At 44.7% G+C, this 21,180-nt stretch overlaps 2 protein-coding genes across 2 annotated transcripts; one reads left to right on the forward strand and one right to left on the reverse strand.

Annotated features, from left to right (window-relative positions):
- The first annotated feature begins 6,854 nt into the window (after nucleotides 1-6,854).
- On the forward strand, nucleotides 6,855-12,029 carry LOC113132643 (apoptosis facilitator Bcl-2-like protein 14). Its single transcript, XM_026310918.2, has 11 exons — nucleotides 6,855-6,987; nucleotides 7,988-8,219; nucleotides 8,591-8,662; nucleotides 8,888-8,950; nucleotides 9,167-9,238; nucleotides 9,492-9,554; nucleotides 9,770-9,844; nucleotides 10,287-10,385; nucleotides 10,712-10,770; nucleotides 10,844-11,110; nucleotides 11,351-12,029. The coding sequence occupies exons 2-11, from the start codon at nucleotides 7,994-7,996 to the stop codon at nucleotides 11,372-11,374; spliced, it is 1,020 nt and encodes a 339-aa protein (XP_026166703.1). The 5' UTR covers nucleotides 6,855-6,987; nucleotides 7,988-7,993; the 3' UTR covers nucleotides 11,375-12,029.
- On the reverse strand, nucleotides 12,003-21,065 carry tph2 (tryptophan hydroxylase 2 (tryptophan 5-monooxygenase)). Its single transcript, XM_026310926.2, has 12 exons — nucleotides 19,989-21,065; nucleotides 19,351-19,876; nucleotides 17,592-17,726; nucleotides 17,333-17,516; nucleotides 16,952-17,052; nucleotides 16,621-16,688; nucleotides 16,300-16,496; nucleotides 15,707-15,842; nucleotides 15,184-15,310; nucleotides 13,029-13,124; nucleotides 12,615-12,748; nucleotides 12,003-12,444 (listed from the first exon to the last, which is right to left on the reverse strand). The coding sequence occupies exons 2-12, from the start codon at nucleotides 19,498-19,500 to the stop codon at nucleotides 12,270-12,272; spliced, it is 1,503 nt and encodes a 500-aa protein (XP_026166711.1). The 5' UTR covers nucleotides 19,501-19,876; nucleotides 19,989-21,065; the 3' UTR covers nucleotides 12,003-12,269.
- Nucleotides 21,066-21,180: the final 115 nt, after the last annotated feature.

The following is a 21,180-nucleotide window of genomic DNA, read 5'->3' on the forward strand; positions in this document are numbered from 1 at the left end:
GTCAAGCTCCCGGAGGTGAAGGAGGAAGACACCGGATGTTAGGCTGCTGACCTTCACAATAAAGCTACCGGCATGGCATTAAAAGATGTTGGGTCTTTACATTTGTTTGTGCAGAACAGAGGACACACACTTTTAATTTATCTATTGTTAAAGTAAATAATAATTAAATTATAGCATTATGATCATTTTGAGTTATTAAGTCCAGTGCTTTTAATTAATTAATTCACATTTACACAAAATACTCGGGTAAAGTACGAATATATTAAAATTATACTTTAACACATAGTGACTGCTTACTACCAACAGTGGTACATGCACAGTGGCAAGGCTAAAATATTTAATACTTCATGTGTGGTTTATTTTGTAGGAGCTTTACATTGTGTGTTACCAGTGTGTAAATAAATGCGTATGTGTGTGTGTGTGTGTGTGTGTGTGTGTGTGTATTTGTCTAAACATACATAGTTTCTGTACTTAGAAACAATGTGCATTTATTTACGTGTATTTCCATACAAATATCATTCCTACTAGAAATAGATCTGGCTGTGTGAATTTGATTAGATGGGCCGTAAATCTTAATTTCTGTCAAATTCACATGGAGGGAAAACACGAAAATACGTTACAATTGTTCAGAGGACTCAACGAACAACGTTTTAAATCACGTGTGTATAACTTTTATTGTTATTATAAGGTGGAAGACTTTTATTTACCAGTGACAGGAAATAGTTACTGTTGCGGTGACTTGACTGCACTCATGAAGCAGCAAAGTGTTTGTTTAGTTTGTGTGTGTGTGTGTGTGTGTCGCTGTTTACCGGCGGTCCCCGGGGACCTCCCGCCGCCCCTTCCAGGCAACGGCGCCGCTCAGAGCTGCGGACGCGTAACAAAACACCAGCGGTGCTATGAGAATAAAACAGAGCAGGCTCCCCAACCAGACCCAGACTCCTCAACCAGACCCAGACCCCCGGTGGTTTTTATACAAAAAAAAAAAAAATCAAAACAGGAATATTTCATTCATTAGCAGCGAAGTTTATTAGCCTCTTGTGTTTTCAACTTATCCCACTCGAAGCTGTCAGGATGACTCAGTGTTGAAAATCCCTGGAGACAGTGAACATTTGCTTGGCAACACAGGACTTCATAATGCAATTACACCATATTGTGTTGCAACAACACCACCCTGCAGCTCTGACGGCATGTGTGGAGGAGCAATCACTTCATGGCAGTTGTGAAATCTTCTTTTATCATTCTAATTCAGCTGAACATCCCACAGCAGCCACACACAGTCCTGGGTGTCTCTGCACTGAGGCAGCAGGTGCACATGTACTGCATGTTGTTGTTATTGTACTGCACTACATGTACGGGTTCTACTTCAAACAGCAGGTGATATAGTTTTATACTGCATGTACAGTATTCTATTTATATTTCCGCCACTGCAGCATTAAAGTACAACAGTTTAATGCAGTAAACATTTAACACCATAACAACCAGAGGGGCCAGTTTAACACTGGGTGACTCTAAATCTAACCAAATCAAACTTTGTCTGAGTTTGTTCGAGGTTTGTGAAACATCAGAATGATCAATAACTGATGAAGACTGTGAGACGAGACGTTGGACAGACATATCGGCTGAGACACAGCTGCATGTTTGCCTCTGTCCTGATGTCGCCTCCATGTTGAAGCAGCTGTTTGTGGTGTTGTCTGACAGGTTTACGCTCAGACGTCAAAGTGGGAAACAAATGTCTGATTTTCTATCACACGTCTGTCTTTACTCAGTGGGCGATGAGCTGAAAGGTCCACAGCAGATGGGAGCACACCTCAGGACGCTCTGTCATCACTTGTTAGTCGTGACACACAGTCAACACGGTCTCTGACTCTGTTTCAGCTTTTCCGAACACATCTGGCTCATCGAGGCTTTGCCAGTGAAGCTGAAGCCAGATGTGCTGGAACAGAAGCAGGGTGTGTTGTTCTGGTTTCTGGAAGGTTCGCTTTCTGTTTACGGTCTGGTGACAGACTCGGCTTCAGACTGGAACATCCAAACGGAGCGTCTGACACACACTGACACGTTGGCCTTTCCACGCACAGTCAGACAGACTTATGGGTTTAATGCTATGATGAGCTGCTCAGCACCAAGCATGTGCCGTTTGCAGCAAACTGCAGATCACATCAGACCAGCGTGAAGCACCGCACCTCCTCCTCAGACTTGCCGTGCTGGATTTCCACCGTTTCTATGTGTCTCCTGCCGCTGCCTGTCCAAACCTGCAGCCTGTGTCTGAGCAGCTGAAACACTGAGGTGTAGCGTTACCACTCTGTTCCCAGACTGAAACCTGAATCTAAAATCGGCCGTGTGGAACCTCACGTGCACTGGAGAAAACATTTTTGTAGATTCCGATTTATTTCTGCATGTTGAAGCAGGTGCGACACAGTTGATGTCCCATGTTTGTGCATATTAAAAGGGAAATGAAATCAACGTGTGCAGGTCTGACTGTTTTATATTCATTCAAGCAATAAGGTTCTAACTGATGCTTTATCGTTATTTGGGTACCGTGCCTCTGTGGGGTTCACCCTGTGGGCTGGAGATCCTGCTCCGTGCTGACTTGATGTCATCACATCCAATAATGTCGGTTGTGAATCTCCACACTGGACTCACTGTCATGACCCTGAAACCAGTTAGTTTACACTGTGAATCTACAAGAGGTTTTGTTGTTAACTACAAAGGGTTTTCAGCCATCTGGTCTTCATCAGTGTCACGGTCACAGGAGGAACCTGCCGACTAAACACTGCAGTCAAGAGATTCCCCTCAGGATAACTGGCTTGTTCCTGCAGGATTTATGCAAATTATGAAACAACTGATGAGCTTTGATATAAGAGAAAGAAGAGAACAGCTCATCACAGGGAAGGTCTTCACCTGCACATCAAACATCTACACACAGACGTCACCGTCACAGTCCGTGGAATCATGCAGCTGATGCCAGATTACAGGTAAAATGTACAGATACATGTCCCAGCACCGGGTTGTTTTTCTGGTCTTTGGAGATCCAGCCCTGATTAGCCTGTGCCAACTGCAGCCTGGGATTTCTGTTCTGACAGGAACCTGATGTGTTCTCTGCAGGTCTCCATACACCTGACGGGCCCACGTGCTGAAAATCCTGACACCTTCTGCTCAGTTCAGGTGGAAGAGCAGCCCGGCTATTCTCCTCGGACCTCTCTCAACGACACGGCGTCTCCGTCCACAGAGCTGCTGCTTTCTGATGCTTTTCAGAAATACTCAAACCCTCTGCCTGACTCCAACAGCTGTCACAGTAAACGCCAGCACGTTTCCTGTTCTGATGTTTGGAGTGAACATTAGCTGAATATCTGCAGAGCCACATGATTGGCTGATTGCTGCATCAATAAACAGGTGTATAACAGCTCCTGATAAAGTGCTGGGTGGATGTGACTTTTAGGTGTTTTGACTTGGACACACATCAGCAAGTTTTGGTGTCTTCCCCCTGTCCTCAGTCGCCCCCTGCTGGTGCAGGTGGATAAAACACCTTCAGCTCCACCTGTGATCGTCTCCAAACCATTGACACGTTGTCAATACTGTTGCTCTGTGGAGGAGCCACACAATGAGACTGAACTGTGCAGACTTCATTAAGCCCAGGACAAAGGCGTCTCTTGTCCACAGGGCAGAGAAGACAGATAGTCTTGCCTCCTGTGGTGGCACTTATTGATCAGGGTGAACGGTTAATTCACCTGTTTTTCTTCTGCAGTGCTCCTCTTCAAAGTGTCTGGCTGCAGGGAGAATACAGACATTATCGGAGCCTCATCTCTGCTCATATTTCACCGCTGAGTCCGGGGGATAATGAAGCTCTGCAGCCTGATGACAATATTGATTTAATGATACATGGCACAGTTACTCTCACTGATCCTCCTTCAGAACAATGAAGTGAACGAAAGGGTGTTTTCTATCTTTGTGTATTCATTTAGCTGCTTAGTCGCATCCTCACAGATCAGAGGCTTTTATTCTGAAGTCTGCACATGACTTCTACTCGTGGAGCTTTTGTAGAACTTTTGATGCAGAATGTTTTTACTTGCGTTGGTTCAAAATTCAGCCTGTGTCACATGCAAACAGCCACTTTGCTCAGTGATAAGCAGCAACACATGGAGACGGTAGGAAATGATCTTTTGTGCAAAAACCTTGTACGAATGAAGGTACAAAGTTGTGTCACAGTGGGACACAACAAACATACGTGTAGATTTTTGTTTCATGAAGCTGCTGCTGAGAATCTGTGTTATATTTGTTTAAACTTTGATTTCACCAACATGTCATTAAAAACAGAAACATTTTAATGTAGTTTCTGTTGTAACTGTTTTTCAGACTGTATTTATTCATTTATTAACTTAAATGTTGTATTGCAGACATTTCACTGTCACTACCTATAGAAGATGAAGTGTTTTGTTTTGAAAATCCACATTTTTAATGTTAAGGTTTCCTGTATGATAACCACATCTGTAACAAGGCAAACAACTGGAAATGAAATGTAAATGAAGATCTGATGGTTTTAATGTGGACAGAGTTCCTGTCCTCAGACACACATGCACCAGGAGGCTTCCCTGTAGCAACATGGCGGCTCAGGAGGAATCTGTGTGTTTCTGTCCCTGAGCCCTGACAGCAGATGTGTTGCCTGCACAGCTGGACTTTGGCCTGCCTGTTTTCACTCTCCTCCTGTCTCGCTGTGAACAGGGGGCGGAGAACAGCAGGACTAAACCTGTGCGGCAGGTCAGACAGTGGAGATGCTGTGACTATGATCAGCACTGGAAACATCAGGGGCAAGCAGCTGGAAAACCAGAGAGGACCCCAGAGAACCAGCAGCCTGTGCTGATGCACGGTCTGAGCGTGGAGCGTTACAGATCCATCTACAGCTCGGTGTTACAGCCCTCTGTGCTCAGTGCTCTGTCCTCCGCTAAAAACACTGTAAGACTTTGGTTGTTGCTGCAAAACAAAGTGCATTTGGCAGCTTTTTATCCACATTATTGGGCCCCACCATGGGACTAACAAGTACCAGATGTAGAAATCTAAATATCAGCATCCACTTATCACTTAAACACAAACCTAAAAAACACACCTGATCCCACAGGGAGCTTCATTAGCAGTTTAACATCCCACAAATTATAGTTTTTACACTTTACAGTCACCAACACCAAGTTGACCAGTGATCTATGAGATGTTACTTTAGGACAGTCTTAGTCTTTATGCTAAGCTAAGCTAATTGTTTCCACCTGTTTCCAGTCTTTGTGCTAAGCTAAGCTAACTGTTTCCACCTGTTTCCAGTCTTTATGCTAAGCTAGCTGTTTCCACCTGTTTCCAGTCTTTGTGCTAAGCTAAGCTAACTGTTTCCACCTGTTTCCAGTCTTTATGCTAAGCTAGCTGTTTCCACCTGTTTCCAGTGTTTGTGCTAAGCTAAGTTAGCTGTTTCCACCTGTTTCCAGTCTTTGTGCTAAGCTAAGCTAGCTGTTTCCACCTGTTTCCAGTGTTTGTGCTAAGCTAAGCTAGCTGTTTCCACCTGTTTCCAGTCTTTGTGCTAAGCTAAGCTAACTGTTTCAACCTGTTTCCAGTCTTTGTGCTAAGCTAAGCTAACTGTTTCCACCTGTTTCCAGTCTTTGTGCTAAGCTAAGCTAGCTGTTTCCACCTGTTTCCAGTCTTTGTGCTAAGCTAAGCTAACTGTTTCCACCTGTTTCCAGTCTTTGTGCTAAGCTAAGCTAACTGTTTCCACCTGTTTCCAGTCTTTGTGCTAAGCTAAGCTAACTGTTTCCACCTGTTTCCAGTCTTTATGCTAAGCTAAGCTAACTGTTTCCACCTGTTTCCAGTCTTTATGCTAAGCTAAGCTAACTGTTTCAACCTGTTTCCAGTCTTTGTGCTAAGCTAAGCTAACTGTTTCCACCTGTTTCCAGTCTTTGTGCTAAGCTAAGCTAGCTGTTTCCACCTGTTTCCAGTCTTTGTGCTAAGCTAAGCTAACTGTTTCCACCTGTTTCCAGTCTTTGTGCTAAGCTAAGCTAACTGTTTCCACCTGTTTCCAGTCTTTGTGCTAAGCTAAGCTAACTGTTTCCACCTGTTTCCAGTCTTTATGCTAAGCTAAGCTAACTGTTTCCACCTGTTTCCAGTCTTTATGCTAAGCTAAGCTAACTGTTTCAACCTGTTTCCAGTCTTTGTGCTAAGCTAAGCTAGCCATAGCTTGCATGAATCTAAACGTCTAATTTGACTCCAAATAATAATCACTAACCAACAGAAAACCAATAAGCAGCATATGTGACAGTGTGTTCTGGAAGTGTTTTGTGTGATCGTCCTGTGTTTGGTTCTGGTTCTGACCCCAGTCTGATGTGGTCTCGGTTGCAGGACTACCTCTGCCAGGTCCTGGAGCTGAAGCAGCGTCTGTGGACGGCGCTGGATCGGCCGCAACTGACGGAGACTGTGAGGGAGGACGGTCGAGTGGAGGTCCACGAAATATTTGACCTGACCTGAGGAGAAACGGACAGAACCTCAGTTTGGTTCTTTGGAGACATTTTAATAAAGGACAGAAGAAAAAAATAATCTGTAGTTCTTCTACAATATTTACGGTAAAAGCTCAATTGGTTTGTTTGGTTGTTGGTTAATCTGCAAAAATCTAATCTGGTTAAATAATAATTAATAATATTTCACTTCCATGTTCACGCTCCTGCGGTGTTTACAATCTGGGTGCGTTTGTTTTTCGACCCTTGTGGCGCCTGTGTGGGTGGGTTGTGATATAATGAGTGTGAAACCTGTACAAACAAGACCCAAGACCCAAGACCCAAGACCCAAGACCGTATCAGGTAGAAACAAGTAAAGTTGCTTCCCCATCAGTTACTTTCATTTTCCAGTGCAGGAGGAGGAGGAGCCTCCAGACTGGGTCGCAGCCTTAAAACCTGGTCTACAGTTCCCTTTTTCTGTCACTGTTCACCGGCAACGCGTGGAAACAGCAGCTGCGACTCGTTCAGGGTAAGTCTAACCGCTAAATGTCGTTTCTCATGTTCTACCTGAACAGGACCTGTCTGTCATAAATCAACTTGCAGGCCTGGCGTTTCTCCTCCCTCACACAATAACACAGATCAGCATCAGTAACATCCCGAGGATCCGAGAACCTGAGTCCACTAGAGCAGAAAGCTCCAACTTAAAGACTGACTTTGGGTTAGGGTTAGCCGTGTCAGTCACCTATTGTCTGTTTGCTTTGTGTTAATGTGTGCTTTATAAATACACCAACAGAAATACACAGACACAGTCCACGTCTGGCACAGCTTCAGGAGAACTGTACTTTCTCATGAGCCTGTGAATGAACACGCGTCTTGGGTTAATGATACAGACTCCAGCTGCAGCAGTAGTTGTTCTGACCACTGGTCTGTGGCAGGAACTGTACTGTGTCACCACTTTCTGCCTCTGTGCAGACGTGCGGCCCAGAAATCCAATGCAGGGCTGCCAATTTGCTCTTGTGATGCGTTTTCCCTCCAGACTGTGCACAGTTTCCTATCAGCTGGCACAGGCCGAGCGAGCGAACGCGCTCGAATCGCCTCTTATCTCACCAGGAACTGACCTTTATATTTAGCTCCCTGTGCTTCCTGCAGGGTGCTGGGGTTTATCTGCGGCTGCTTTCATTTCTCGTGGTAGTTTTGCTTTTACGCTGCAGCTATTCAGCCTTTTATGTGCTTGACTATTGGCTGTAGCTGTGACCTGTGACCTGTGACCTCACGTCTGGATGTAAATCAGATTTGGATAATAACATAATAAAACTGATGCTGCTCTAAATCAAGAAGTTTCAAGTTCTGCATTTGAGAAAATGAAACAAACACATTTTCAATGCAGTTGTTTTAAATTGTCATCATGTAAAAACATGAATTATGTGAGTAAAACATGCACAGATGAATTTATATTTAGTGCACACACACACACACACACACACACACACACCACCCACCTGTCTGACTTCAGTGTTTGGTCCCAGCAGGTGAAAATGGCGAGCAGCTCGGAGGTGGGAGAGAGTGAAGTCTTCCTGCTGCTCCAGGACTACTGCTCCAAGAGGCCATGGAAGAAGCCGGCAAAACAGAGGTCACGGAAGCGGTCGTGGAAGCGGTCGTGGAAGAAGCCCAGCAGGACTGATGAGAAATTTAGACAGGAAGGCGATGAAGTGGTGGAGTTTCAGGCAGGAGCTTCTCGACCTCACAGACAGCACAGTCCAGGTTTGGCTTGTTGAATTTTTATACACTTCCACAGGATCATATGTTCATCTTTAATTTATTCATGTACACCGGTGGAAAGTACCTGAGTACACTGAGTACTTATAGTCTGTGCCGTAGACCTCCATTGTTGTCCAAAGACTATTAAAAACCCAGCAGGGAGCCACACCGCTGACCTGGCTCACATGGTTCTTCCTCACCAACAATGGGAGGCCCGTCTTTTTCCAAAAACCAGCTCCAGACTCTGAGGACGGTTGGAAAAGACAAGCCTCCTGATGCTGCATTCATCTGCTCTGTAAATGAAACAAGTCAAATGAATCAAAATGTTGGAACAGTACCTGTGTTTCTTAAACACACATGTTGGTGTATTACAGGAAGACTGTTCCACCCTGAAGACGACTCGCACAATGTCAGTCCTAGACCTGGTGTTTCAGCGTTTTGGTCTGGTGAGTCTGAACGTCAGACAGTTTCAGTCAAGAGCCGATCAGTTGAATTCATCCATAATATTAAAAAAACTGTTTTAACCCTAATGATTATAGATTCATACAGGGTTTAAATGTAGTGAGGTCAGTCTTTTTCCAAAAACCAGTTGGACAAGACAAGCCTCAGACCTCCATGTAGTTGTTTTTGTTTTAATCAGTATGTTGTTATAACATGTTGGGATATTACAGGAAAATTTGAAGACGACTGGCCCCGTGTCACCCTCGGTCGTGGTGTTATACGGCCTCAGTCTGGTGAGGAGCTGACCTGTTGACTTTTAACCCTAATGATTATAGATTCATACGGCATGTTTTCATATTTCTGTCCATGAAGATGAATTTTCTTATTTTAAATGTCTGGTCTTCACCTCAGTCTGAGCTCCTTAAAAGCTTTTAGCTGATTATTAAATTCAGATTTGCCAATAAATCAATACATTGTCACAACAGCTGTTTGCTTATGACACATTACAGGAGGTGGGATCTTGAGAATGAAAGGCCTGACCATAGAGGCCCAAGGTCCAGCAATCAGCAAGAATGAGTCAGGTGAGTTTCTCAGTGTGAGCACAGACAGTGTGTGACGATCTCAGATTCAGACTGAGGAGCAGGAGTGCAGGTGACAACAGGTAAGACAGAAGATATCAGAGGAAACAGATAAACAGACCAACGAGGTCATGAGGTCAGTCTTTTTCCAAAAACCAGCTCCAGTTGGAAAAGACGAGCCTCAGACCTCCTGATGCTGCATGTAGTTGTTTTTGTTTTAATCAGTATGTTGTTATAACATGTTGGGATATTACAGGAAACCGTGGAGACGACTGGCACGAGGGCAACCTCGGTCATGGTGTTACTCAGTTTCAGTCTGGTGAGGAGCTGACCTGTTGACTTTTAACCCTAATGATTATAGATTCATACAGCATGTTTTCATATTTCTGTCCATGAAGATGAATTTTCTTATTTTAAATGTCTGGTCTTCACCTCAGTCTGAGCTCCTTAAAAGCTTTTAGCTGATTATTAAATTCAGATTTGCCAATAAATCAATACATTGTCACAACAGCTGTTTGCTTATGCACATTACAGGAGGTGGGTTCAGGACGGTTGTCCAAAGGCTCATCAGAAAGGTTCACAATCTAGAAATCAGCAAGGAGCGATCAGGTGAGTTTCTCAGTGTGAACACAGACGTGTGACGATCTCAGATTCAGCCTGAGCAGCAGGAAATGAAACATGTCAAACGAATCAGTGTATTGTAACAGGACCTGTGTTTCCTGAACACACACACGGAGATTACAGGAAGACGTTTTGACCATGAAGACGACCGGCAGGATGTCAGTCCCAGACCTGGTGTTACACAGCAGAGTCTGGTGGTTTTCCCAGTCTGAACATAAGTTTATCCACATTATCCACAGGCCGTGTCTGAAGTCAATTCCTCGTTCACCTGTTCACTGCTCCCTACATAACGTACACAACACAGTTCACCAGTGAGCAGTGAACTGAGAAGGTTCTTCGTTCACTAAGTATTGAGTGTTTTGGGACACAGCCATAGGATCCAGTTCTTCCTGTTTGTTTGTTTGTTTACTTGTTTGATGTTTGTCCATAGATGCGTCTCCTGCCACAAGTCGGAGTGCGGTGACCGACCGAATGGTCCAGATCAGTGAATCAGCACCGATCCCTGAGGTGGACGTGGGGGAGCAGGATGGTGAGTCTGTGAACCAGATCAGGTCCAGTTTTACAGCATTTACCAGCTGGTCCCTGCACAGACAGTTTAAAATCATCCGTCCAACAATGATCCATCAGGTGTTAACTTCAGAAACCAGCCAGTCAATGTATTATTAACGACAGAAGAACCAAAATAACTCAGGGAAGAACACACCTTCACTCCTCTGACAGTTTGATCCTCCTAAATACAGGAATTAAAACCAGCAGTCAGCTGGTACTAATGTATGAGAGTGTGTGAAGTCATTTGTCAGTAGGATGGCGTCTGTGTGAAATGAAATAAAGATGATGGAGCATGTTCTGCTGCAGAAATCGTTCAGAAACTGATGAAGCTGCTGATGAAGTCTGGAGACGACATGAACGCGAAGGTGCGTGTTCTCACACGTGGAGCATCGGCAGCGGGTCAGCAGGTTATTGACGCTGAGTCTGTTCCCTGCTCAGATCGAAGAGAACCAAGCCCTGCAGCAGCAGCTCTCTAACCTCAACTACAAGATGTTTGCCAAGCTGATGTCCACCCTGCAGAACGTGGTCCAGAGGGGCCGGCTGGGGTCCGAGCAGCAGACCGAGCAGCAGAAGATCGTCTGGGCCTTCGAGGTGACCAGCAGGCTGTCGGCCCTGGGCGTCACCCAGCGGAGGAGAGTGCTGGGCTTCGGGGAGCGATACATCCAGCAGCACCACGGCGCCTGGGTCGAGCAGCACGGAGGCTGGGTGAGCAGAATGTAGATGGGTCACAGAGGGACTGGGCCCGTGACAACCCTGAGGGACTAATGTGGGTGTGGGAACAGTGGGAGGACCTGGGGACTCCTGTCTATTGGTTTTATTTAAAACCTTTTGTTTAGTTAAAAAGAGGTTTGAGGATGTTTTAGCTTTATTCCTGTTTTCTTAATATATAAGTCGCCATCTTTGTCGTGTACAGTTACAGTTTGGATGTTTTTCCATCTTTTCCAGGAAAAAGCGTTTGAAGTGGACTGAGCTGGGACTCCTGAGGAAAAACTCCATCAACATGTTGTCATGTGTTTGTAAAATAACCTCACAACCAGCTTTTGGTCATTTAGAGCTGCGTGTTCCTGCAGGGAGAAGGTTCTGATAGAGGTTTGGTTCACCTGGTTGTATAAAGTCTCCTGGGGTTTTATTAGCTCCACCTGTGTTACCAGCAGAGATTTGTCGTCTCTGGTCCTCACCCTGACACCGAAGCTGTTTCTGAGCCGTTTGATTTTCCACACACGTGTTGATTAGTAACCGTCACAGAGAAGACAAAGGAAAACACCAACACGCTGAAAAGATTTAATGCATCGTAATTTTTTAATTGTAATATTTCTGCAGTGCACAGAAGCAAAAACACAGGAGGACAGGATGGTGGTGCAGCGTGGGGACGATCAGAGTGAATCAAAAGGTCAAAGACAACCTGCTGTTACCTGCTGAGATCCTCATTCACTGAGGAACCCTGATTCTCCCACTTCAGTTTTCATTCAATCTGTGAAACTTTATTCTGCTTTGATTCTGAGCCAGAATTTCAATGTGTCAGGTGCAGATTTAATATAACACTAAAGAACCAAGGTCAGTCAGACCTGGGACATCCCAGGTTACGATAATGTAATAAAAATAAAAAGCCATGACATGAAACCACCTCAATCTCTTGGGACTCTTCATTTGTCTGCAGTAATTAGTGGAATGAGCCTTTAAAAGGAAGAAGCTATAAATCATTGTGCTGTTTCTGCCTCAGGAGGCCTTTCACCCAGCTGGACTACGTTTACTTCCCATCCAGTGAATGTGTGAAATGATGTTTTCAGCTCAGACAACATGTGAGCACAGGTGAGATGCTCTGCAGAAGCACTGGACCAATCAAAGCTCGGCGTGAAGCGGCTGTTCAGATGCCCATGTAGGTGTTCATCTTGCCCAGAGCGTCGCAGACGGTGGTGAGGTCGCTGCGAAGGTCCTGCACCACGTTCTCGATGCCGTGGGTGTCTTTGAGCAGGTCCACGCTCTGAGTGTACGGGTTGTAGTAGACCGAGAACGGCCGCTTTATCGTCTTGGCAAACTCCCTGAGAGAGAGAAGCACAGAACCTCATGTTAAACTGACACAGGGACGACATGTAGATTCCACACAGAAAGGACCCACAACCTGCTTCTGGGAGTAGACAGTGCCACACCACTGCTCCACTGTGCCGCCTTTCTTCATCATCCCGAGACAGAACCAGTGAAACCAGTTTACCTCATCTTCTCCTTGGCCTCCTCGAAGCTCTCGGAGACGAAGTAAACCTCCTGGAAGGTGGTGATGAGACACTCCTGGTGGCAGGTCGTCTTGGGGTCAAACATCTTGACACAGGCCTGATCGGACAGGGCATGCTGGGAAAACAGGTTCGTCCGACAACAGTAACTTCATCTGTTAAATCAGCAGCATCCCAAAGTTTTTGTACGTGGTAACTTTTAAAGATAATTCTAATAATCACATAAGACCGGCTTCTCAAACATGAGGATTTGATGTTTGGTCTAATATCACAGTGAACCTGTGTCATATAAAACAAGTTAAATATGAGAAAAACAGCATCATTTCTTCTTTGAAATGACAAAAGCTTTAGTCATTTTGTTTGACAACATTGAAACTACATTATTAATAACGTGTTACCCTCAGTTCTCCGATGGACGACAGTAAACCTGCTCCATACGCCCTCAGCTGACCGTCCTGTTTGCACAGCCCGAACTCGATCGTGAAGAAATAACACTGTTCAAAACAGACAGTAGATGTTAGAGATATTAGAGAACCAGATATTAGAGATATTAGAGAACTAGCTATTAGAGATATTAGAGAACCAGATATTAGAGAACTAGATATTAGATATATTAGAGAACCAGATATTAGAGATATTAGAGAACGAGATATTAGAGATATTAGACAACTAGCTATTAGAGATATTAGAGAACCAGATATTAGAGATATTAGAGAACTAGCTATTAGAGATATTAGAGAACCAGATATTAGAGAACCAGATATTAGAGAACTAGATATTAGATATATTAGAGAACCAGATATTAGAGATATTAGAGAACGAGATATTAGAGATATTAGACAACTAGCTATTAGAGATATTAGAGAACCAGATATTAGAGAACTAGATATTAGATATATTAGAGAACCAGATATTAGAGAACTAGATATTAGAGATATTAGAGAACCAGATATTAGAGATACTAGAGAACCAGATATTAGAGAACTAGATATTAGAGATATTAGAGAACGAGATATTAGAGATATTAGACAACTAGCTATTAGAGATATTAGAGAACGAGATATTAGAGAACTAGATATTAGATATATTAGAGAACTAGATATTAGAGATATTAGAGAACCAGATATTAGAGATACTAGACAACTAGCTATTAGAGATATTAGAGAACCAGATATTAGAGATATTAGAGAACCAGATATTAGAGATATTAGACAACTAGATATTAGAGATATTACAGAACGAGATATTAGAGAACCAGATATTAGAGATATTAGACAACTAGCTATTAGAGATATTAAGAGAACCAGATATTAGAGATACTAGACAACTAGCTATTAGAGATATTAGAGAACCAGATATTAGAGATATTAGAGAACCAGATATTAGAGATATTAGAGAACTAGATATTAGAGATATTAGAGAACCAGATATTAGAGATATTAGACAACTAGCTATTAGAGATATTAGAGAACCAGATATTAGAGAACTAGATATTAGAGATATTAGACAACTAGCTATTAGAGATATTAGAGAACTAGCTATTAGAGATATTAGAGAACCAGATATTAGAGAACTAGATATTAGAGATATTAGACAACTAGCTATTAGAGATATTAGAGAACCAGATATTAGAGATATTAGACAACTAGCTATTAGAGATATTAGAGAACCAGATATTAGAGAACTAGATATTAGAGATATTAGAGAACCAGATATTAGAGATATTAGAGAACCAGATATTAGAGATATTAGAGAACTAGATATTAGAGATATTAGAGAACCAGACATTAGAGATATTAGAGAACCAGATATTAGAGATATTAGAGAACCAGATATTAGTGATATTAGAGAACTGCAGTGTGAAAAAAACTCAAATGTGGGAACATGTCTGTTCTTAGTTATTTGTTAAAAAATGTGGAGACAAACAGCTAAAAACTAAATGTGTCCAATCACAGATGGGAGGTGTTCACAGTTTTTCAGTGTAGATCGACTTCATGCTGATTTTTTGTTCTTTTGCCACATGTTGTCTGAGTGTGTGTGAATAAACAAATGTGTATTCTTCTACCAGGTTTTGGTTTTCGGCCTATGGGTTCCTCACCATCTGGTGAGTGTGTCTGGCTGTTTTTTTTAAAGCGGCGGAGGAGCAGAGCTGCTGTTTTGTCGTCTTTAATGAAGCAGCTGGTGCAGAAAAACTGGCCTCACACGTTTGGTGAGGAAGGAACCGTCACCCAGTGCAGCCAATATTTGTGCAAAATAACAAACACAGAAAATCACCAGCTGTTTCCGCTAACATCAGCTGTCAGTACAGGTGACCTTTGGCATTCGCTAAAACCTCACAGAACCTTTCCTGTTGCCCACCACTCTGTTTCCAATTACTTTGTCTAATTAAGGTGTCGTGGTTTCAGTGAGTCCAGGGCCCTTACTGTAGCGCCCCCAGCAGGCCAGGCTTAAATGTGTCCATCCACAGTAAACAGAAGAGTCGGACACATTTCACCAGGTCCAGTGTCGTCCTGCGCACTGAGACCGATCTGAAGAGCAGGTGTTGACACTCACCGTGGCCAGTTTCTGGACGTCCTCGTCAGAGGCTCCTAGAGACGCCAGGCCGATCTCCTGAGAGAACTGAGCAAACTTTGGATCGGCCAGCAGAGGCACGTGGCCCAGCAGCTCGTGGCACGTGTCTCTGCAATCACAGCGTCAGCACAAAGAAGCTCATTACTCATCGACAACAGTGCTGACAACATGTTCTGTAGGTTCTACAGGTTCTACTGTGCTTGTCCTGTGGACGGAAACACGTCAGTTAATCACAGCATCACATTAGTTCATGCATTTGTTAAAACAAATATTTTCTGAGGAAACTTCATGTGGTTACCAAACATGTTGTTGGACTTTTAGTTTCCACAGCTGAGCTTTTTGTTGAAACGTTCCTGTAACTGAGCGGTGCCAGAGTTCTGTTGGCCTGGGTTGGACTGACATGTCACACATTACCACAGATGTCAGAGCCCGACCCACGGCCTGAGTCACTGAATTCTAGTGTTTATATAGAAACTGTTGCGACAGACGGAGGAGCTGGACTCACGGTTCTGGTGTGTAGAGCGGGTCGGTGCTGTGACGGACATACTGAGTGCAGTTAAACACTCTGTAGGCCAAACCAGCCAGGAAGTCTCTGGGAGACAGGTAACCTGCCACCGGTCGGACGGTGAAGCCGGAGCGCTCTGAAAGACAGAAACACTCAACATGTTTGTCCCTGTGATCGTGTGAAATCCTCGAGGGCTGCACCAAAACCTTTCACTTCAAGTTCTCCTTCAGGAACCACAGGAACGAGACATGGACTGTGCTCAAGTAACACAAACCAAACGGTTTTCAAAGAGTTTTCAGAGTTTAAACCATATTTTTTAGTCGTATTTACAGTGAACTGACCAGTTTAGACTGATCAGATTTCAACACAAGATTGTTTCAGTTCAATTCAAATCTGTCGGCAGAGTCGAGTCATAAGTCAAGAAATGTGATGATGCACAATAATGTTGTGACTGACAGGTTTATTAAGGTGGATCACAGCTCCATCAACTAAATATTGACTAAACAGGCGTCTCTCGCTAAATCAATAAATCAGTTCTTACTGGAAAAGTCGTGTGTGTGTGTGTGTGTGTGTGTATGAGGCTGTGTGTGGACCTCTGAGGAAGCGGGACACGTCCTCCAGCTGGGGGATGTTGTCCTCCCTGTAGCCGCAGTGTTTGGTGAGCAAAGGCCAGTTCTTCAGGTACTCTCTGCAGGCGTGGGTCGGGTACAGCTGGGTCAGCTCCCTGAACACCACCCCCCACGTCTTGATCTCCTCTGGGGTGTAGTCGATATGAGGGATGGGCTGCCCGCTGTTGGGGGGGACATGAGACTAACTCAGGTCTAAAGAAACTGCATTTTACAACATCTGCTGCCTTCAATAGAAAAACATCATCTAATCTGGACAGATGAGGAAACGTAAAGAATAAAACTTACAATTTATAGTTCATGGCCACTTCCACAAAGTATTTCCTCCGCTGGCGATAAACGTTATCCTTAAAACCCTGACAGGAAGAGGAACAGGTGAGTCCGAGACCTGAAACCCTAACCCCAGTATGTAACATCACTACAGCCTTTAATTTTCCTGCTGTGAATGAACTTTGACACACACATGATCCTGATCTGCCCAGATGTTAATAAGCTCATTCCTTTATCATGGCCCAGGTGTTCCATCAGGTTGGTCCGATGTGTTTCAGTGTGACAGCTGGATCAAACATTAACGAAGCTGCATCTAACATGTAAAATGACAGCGACTAAAGAAACTAACCGGATGGTCGGCGTCCAGCTCTGACCCGTACATCAGGACCCTGTGAGAACACTGATCCAGCTCCGAGATCTTCATCGGGAACCAGGGGACCTCCTCTCCGTCTGAAAACACCACGAGATCAGGAAGGTACCAGGTACCACTGATTGGGACCAGAACAGATCCAGTTCCACAACACACATCACCAGACTCAGAGTGTAGTTACAGACACAGAGCATATTACAAAACTACGACAACAGAACAGACTCCAGAACAGAGGTTCTGGGGCTGAAGTGAAACCAGGTTCTGGATTTACTAAATGGGAAGTCTTTGGCCTGATGCTTTAAAATGGTTTCACCTGTTAGGCCCAGAGGTGGCTGCTGGGAGGTCGGCAGGTGTGCGTACCTGCCTCAGCGGACCAGATGTGTGCCGGCGTGTTGAAGGAGAGGATGTTGACGTGGTCTTTGAGATGCTCCAGCAGCTCGTTGAACTCCTTCTTACTGCAGCTGCAGTCAGCAAAGATCTCCACCTCGTTGGGGACTCGCTTTGACTTTCGGGACTCGATGTGGTTTAGGTTCACCCGCTTCTCCTGCAGGAAACAAAAGGAGTGAGTGAACAGAGGGGGGTAAAAAAGAGGCCAGGATCAGGAGGGTGTGAGTCTCACCTGGAAGAGTCTCAGAGCTTTGACCAAACAGCCGACCTCATTCTTCAGAGAAAACACCACCGCGGTTTTCCCTGAGTCCTCCCCACCTTCTCTGTCCTCCTTTTCATCGATGGGACAGAAGGACGGACGCCGAGACTGGACAATAACAATAACAACAACAACAACGACAACAAGACAGAAAGAACAAGTTCAGGTCTCCTCATGTTTCAGCTCAGGTCCAGGACTGAAGCTGAACTGGTCCAAAGCAGAAAGTGAAGTGAAATGTCAGAGATGCAGTGAAGCTTCCTTCCATCTTGCAAACAGTTTCCTCCAGGTGTCCCAGCTTTGGCTGAGTCCTTCCAACAAACTGTGTGTGTGTAAAGACTGGGGTGCATTATTTGGACCATCCAGCCCAGCAGGAAGCAGGACCGGGTCTGGCTGGTCCAATGAACAAAGGGAGTCAGGATAATGAGGCTGTGGGAGGAAAGAACAAGACACTCGGCTTCAAATGATGGAACAGGAGCTCAGTCTCCAGACTCTCCAGGTGAAGCGGGAAAGACACCTATGGGTGCAACAACAACAGGTGCTGTCTGTCCCAACAATATCAGATTCAGCCACAGGGTGTGAGGCTGCTGGAGGATCCAACATTCACATCACATTTACTGAGACCTGGAGTTTTCACCTGCGCAGGTTTGTTGACTGAAGAGAAGTTTCAACCCCAGACCAGAAACCATGAGCTCCAAAATAACATCCCCATAAAAAGAAGCTGTTCCTGTGGTTCCACCACAGCTCTGAACCAGTTCTGGGTCTGAATCAAACACACCTGAAGCAGAGCTGCCAAGGACACAGTTTGTTTTAAAGGGTTAATGAAGTTTCCACCAATAACCAGATGAACCGATATGAAGAAATACAGTCATATTAATATTAATGATGGTTTTTATCATCCTGTCTCAGACGCTGCTCTTATCGCTCGTCGGGTTAAATTTCCTCTTTACTCTTCAAACAACAGCTTCCTCTTTTTCTCCGACAGCAGCCGGTGCATCGGGACTTTAACATGTTTGTGTGACGCTGCTGCTCTGTCCACAGGTGAACCTTCACCTGAGAACATCAGCTATAAAACACAGACAGAGACGAACCGGAGCCACAAAGCAAAACTCAATCAGTCACAACACAGTCTGAAATACTCAAGTCCTCAGGTTCACCTCAGAACTGTACCGAATCCAGTATTTGAGTAAATGTACCACTGTTTATATATCTCGAGTTTCTATACTTGTATGAGTTTTACTGTGTTTTTCCTCTATGATCTTAGTTTTTCATTATTTTCATCATACGTCAAAACAGATTCATTGTTCATCAGATGAGTCTGAATAAATCTGACTTCATGATCAGCGTTTGTTCCTGAAACTGTTCTGTCATTTTACAGTTTCCTAGTCTCACTACAACATAAAGAAAAACACCAGTGTGTAGAAATACTGCATTTACCTTCACCTGTATGTATTCAGTGTAGAAATACTGCATTTACCTTCACCTGTATGTATTCAGTGTAGAAATACTGCATTTACCTTTACCTGTATGTATTCAGTGTAGAAATACTGCATTTACCTTCACCTGTATGTATTCAGGTCTAGTGTTACTCTGTTTAATTACACTAAAAGAAAAACGCAGTTTTGGATGAGAGGATAAAGAGGATGATGATGAAGATGAAGAGTATGAGATAATGAAGATGATGAGGAGGATGAAGATGATGAAGATGATGAAGAGGATGTACTGGACTCCTCACCATCTGCCCCCCCGTGTGACGCAGCTGCTGGTGATCGAACATGGCCGAGTCCAGCGACAGGCCCCTCCTGGCCCAGTACTTGCTGGAGAACATCATCATGGCCGGCTGCATCCTGGGCACTGGTTCCTTCAGCACATGGGGCGAGGCCATGGGGAACCAGTGTGTGTACGAGTACCAGGGCTCCAGCCTGCTCTGTTCTGCTGTGCTGCTCCTGAAGCTGATACTGAGAGGGTCTGTCAGCCCCGGGCCGGCCCGCCCCCGGTTATATACTGTATACTGACCCGGGGGGGGGGGTGCTGCTTCTGTGACGCTGGTTTTCAGGCTCCTCCTTGAAGAGAGGAGGCCCACAGCCTCCTGGACCCACCTCCCAGCTCCTCCCAGCAGCCCTGACACACACACCAGGTCTCGTCTGATTAACGTGACAGAAACAACACACGTGCTTTGATGTCCTGGAGTGTTGGAGGCCAGGGTCCATGTCCAACACCACAGCAGGTTTCTTTGGTTCCTTTGTAGATTTGCTGACTGTCTGCAATGACAGAACCAAATTATTAAGTAATTTGTGCTTTTAAAGTTGTTTTAATGTGACGTGACTGTAAATAAAATGTATTATTATTATTATTATTAAATCAAAGATTTACACTGTTTCATGACAACGAACAGCAACAGACGGAGGATCCAGGTGAGGGATTCTGTTGCTCCTCCTGCCTCAGGTGTGGTCAGGTGTTTCCATATTCCCAGTATTTGCTAAGCGATGCTAATTGTCTTTATGCTATAATAAGATGCTGTCTTCATAATTAGCTAATCCAGCTGTTTCCCTGTTTTAGGCTTTGTGCTAAGCTAAGCTAGCTGGCACACCTGACCAGATATCAGAAAACTCATTCTGAAATCCTGCTGGTCCTTGTGAGCGTGGACTGAAAAGTAGCAGCCTTGTCCGTTTCAGATGAACCGAGAGAGTAAACAGTTTAGAGAGTTGGGATTTAATGCACTTTTTATTCCAGTTCTCAGTGTTTTTCTGTCGCTTCTGAGCCTTCCAGCCTGATTTGCTTCATAAATCAGCGTGACTGAAGTTTCTGCAGCAGGCGACCACATCAGTTCTGTCTCAGAGCAGCTGGCTGAGTGACAGCCAGGCCTCCGTCCACACAAAGCAGCCTCCTCTTCAATAAAACCTGAAAGATGCTGGATGATAAGCGCAGGCCGGTGGCGGCGTGCTATCAGCCGTCTGCTCAGACAATTTCCTGCAGCACAGGAAATGAAAGAGCAGAGAGACGGCAGCAGGAACTCCGGCTGCTTTGTTGAGACTCCGATGCCTTTATGAGCAGATTTCAGGTGATACCTTCCTCCGTCTCCAAATGTCTCCCATCAGAGGGAGATGGGCAGGGTGACGTCCATCACACACATGAAAGCTGCTGGAGTGACATTTGGAGGCGAACGTCGTGAGGAGGAAGCAGCAGAGTTAGTTCTTCAGCTGTGACATTTCTGAACGTCTCTGTGTCGACTGGTGCTCACTGGTGCCAGACTGGCTGCGTCTCCTTCCCAGTTAACATCATGTTAATGTGGAGAGCTGCAAGCTGGTGAAGGTCCAGGCAACATGTCCCCACCTGAAGACAAGGAAAAGAAGCAGTGCAGAGAACCGGGCCGGTAGAAAGGAACTCTGGACTTTCCTCTTCCAGGAAAAACCTTCCGGGAGGAGGCTCAGACAGACGAGTGCTTTAAAACAGGCCTGACCCTGAGACCAGATGTTTGCTGAGTGGGAAACTAGAGTACAGTGGCCCTGAGGTGCAAAACACAAAGACCTTTCACAAAACAGAAAACACATTTCAAAAGGACGGG

This window comes from Mastacembelus armatus, chromosome 6 (assembly GCF_900324485.2).
Source record: "Mastacembelus armatus chromosome 6, fMasArm1.2, whole genome shotgun sequence".
NCBI classification, from domain to species: domain Eukaryota; kingdom Metazoa; phylum Chordata; class Actinopteri; order Synbranchiformes; family Mastacembelidae; genus Mastacembelus; species Mastacembelus armatus.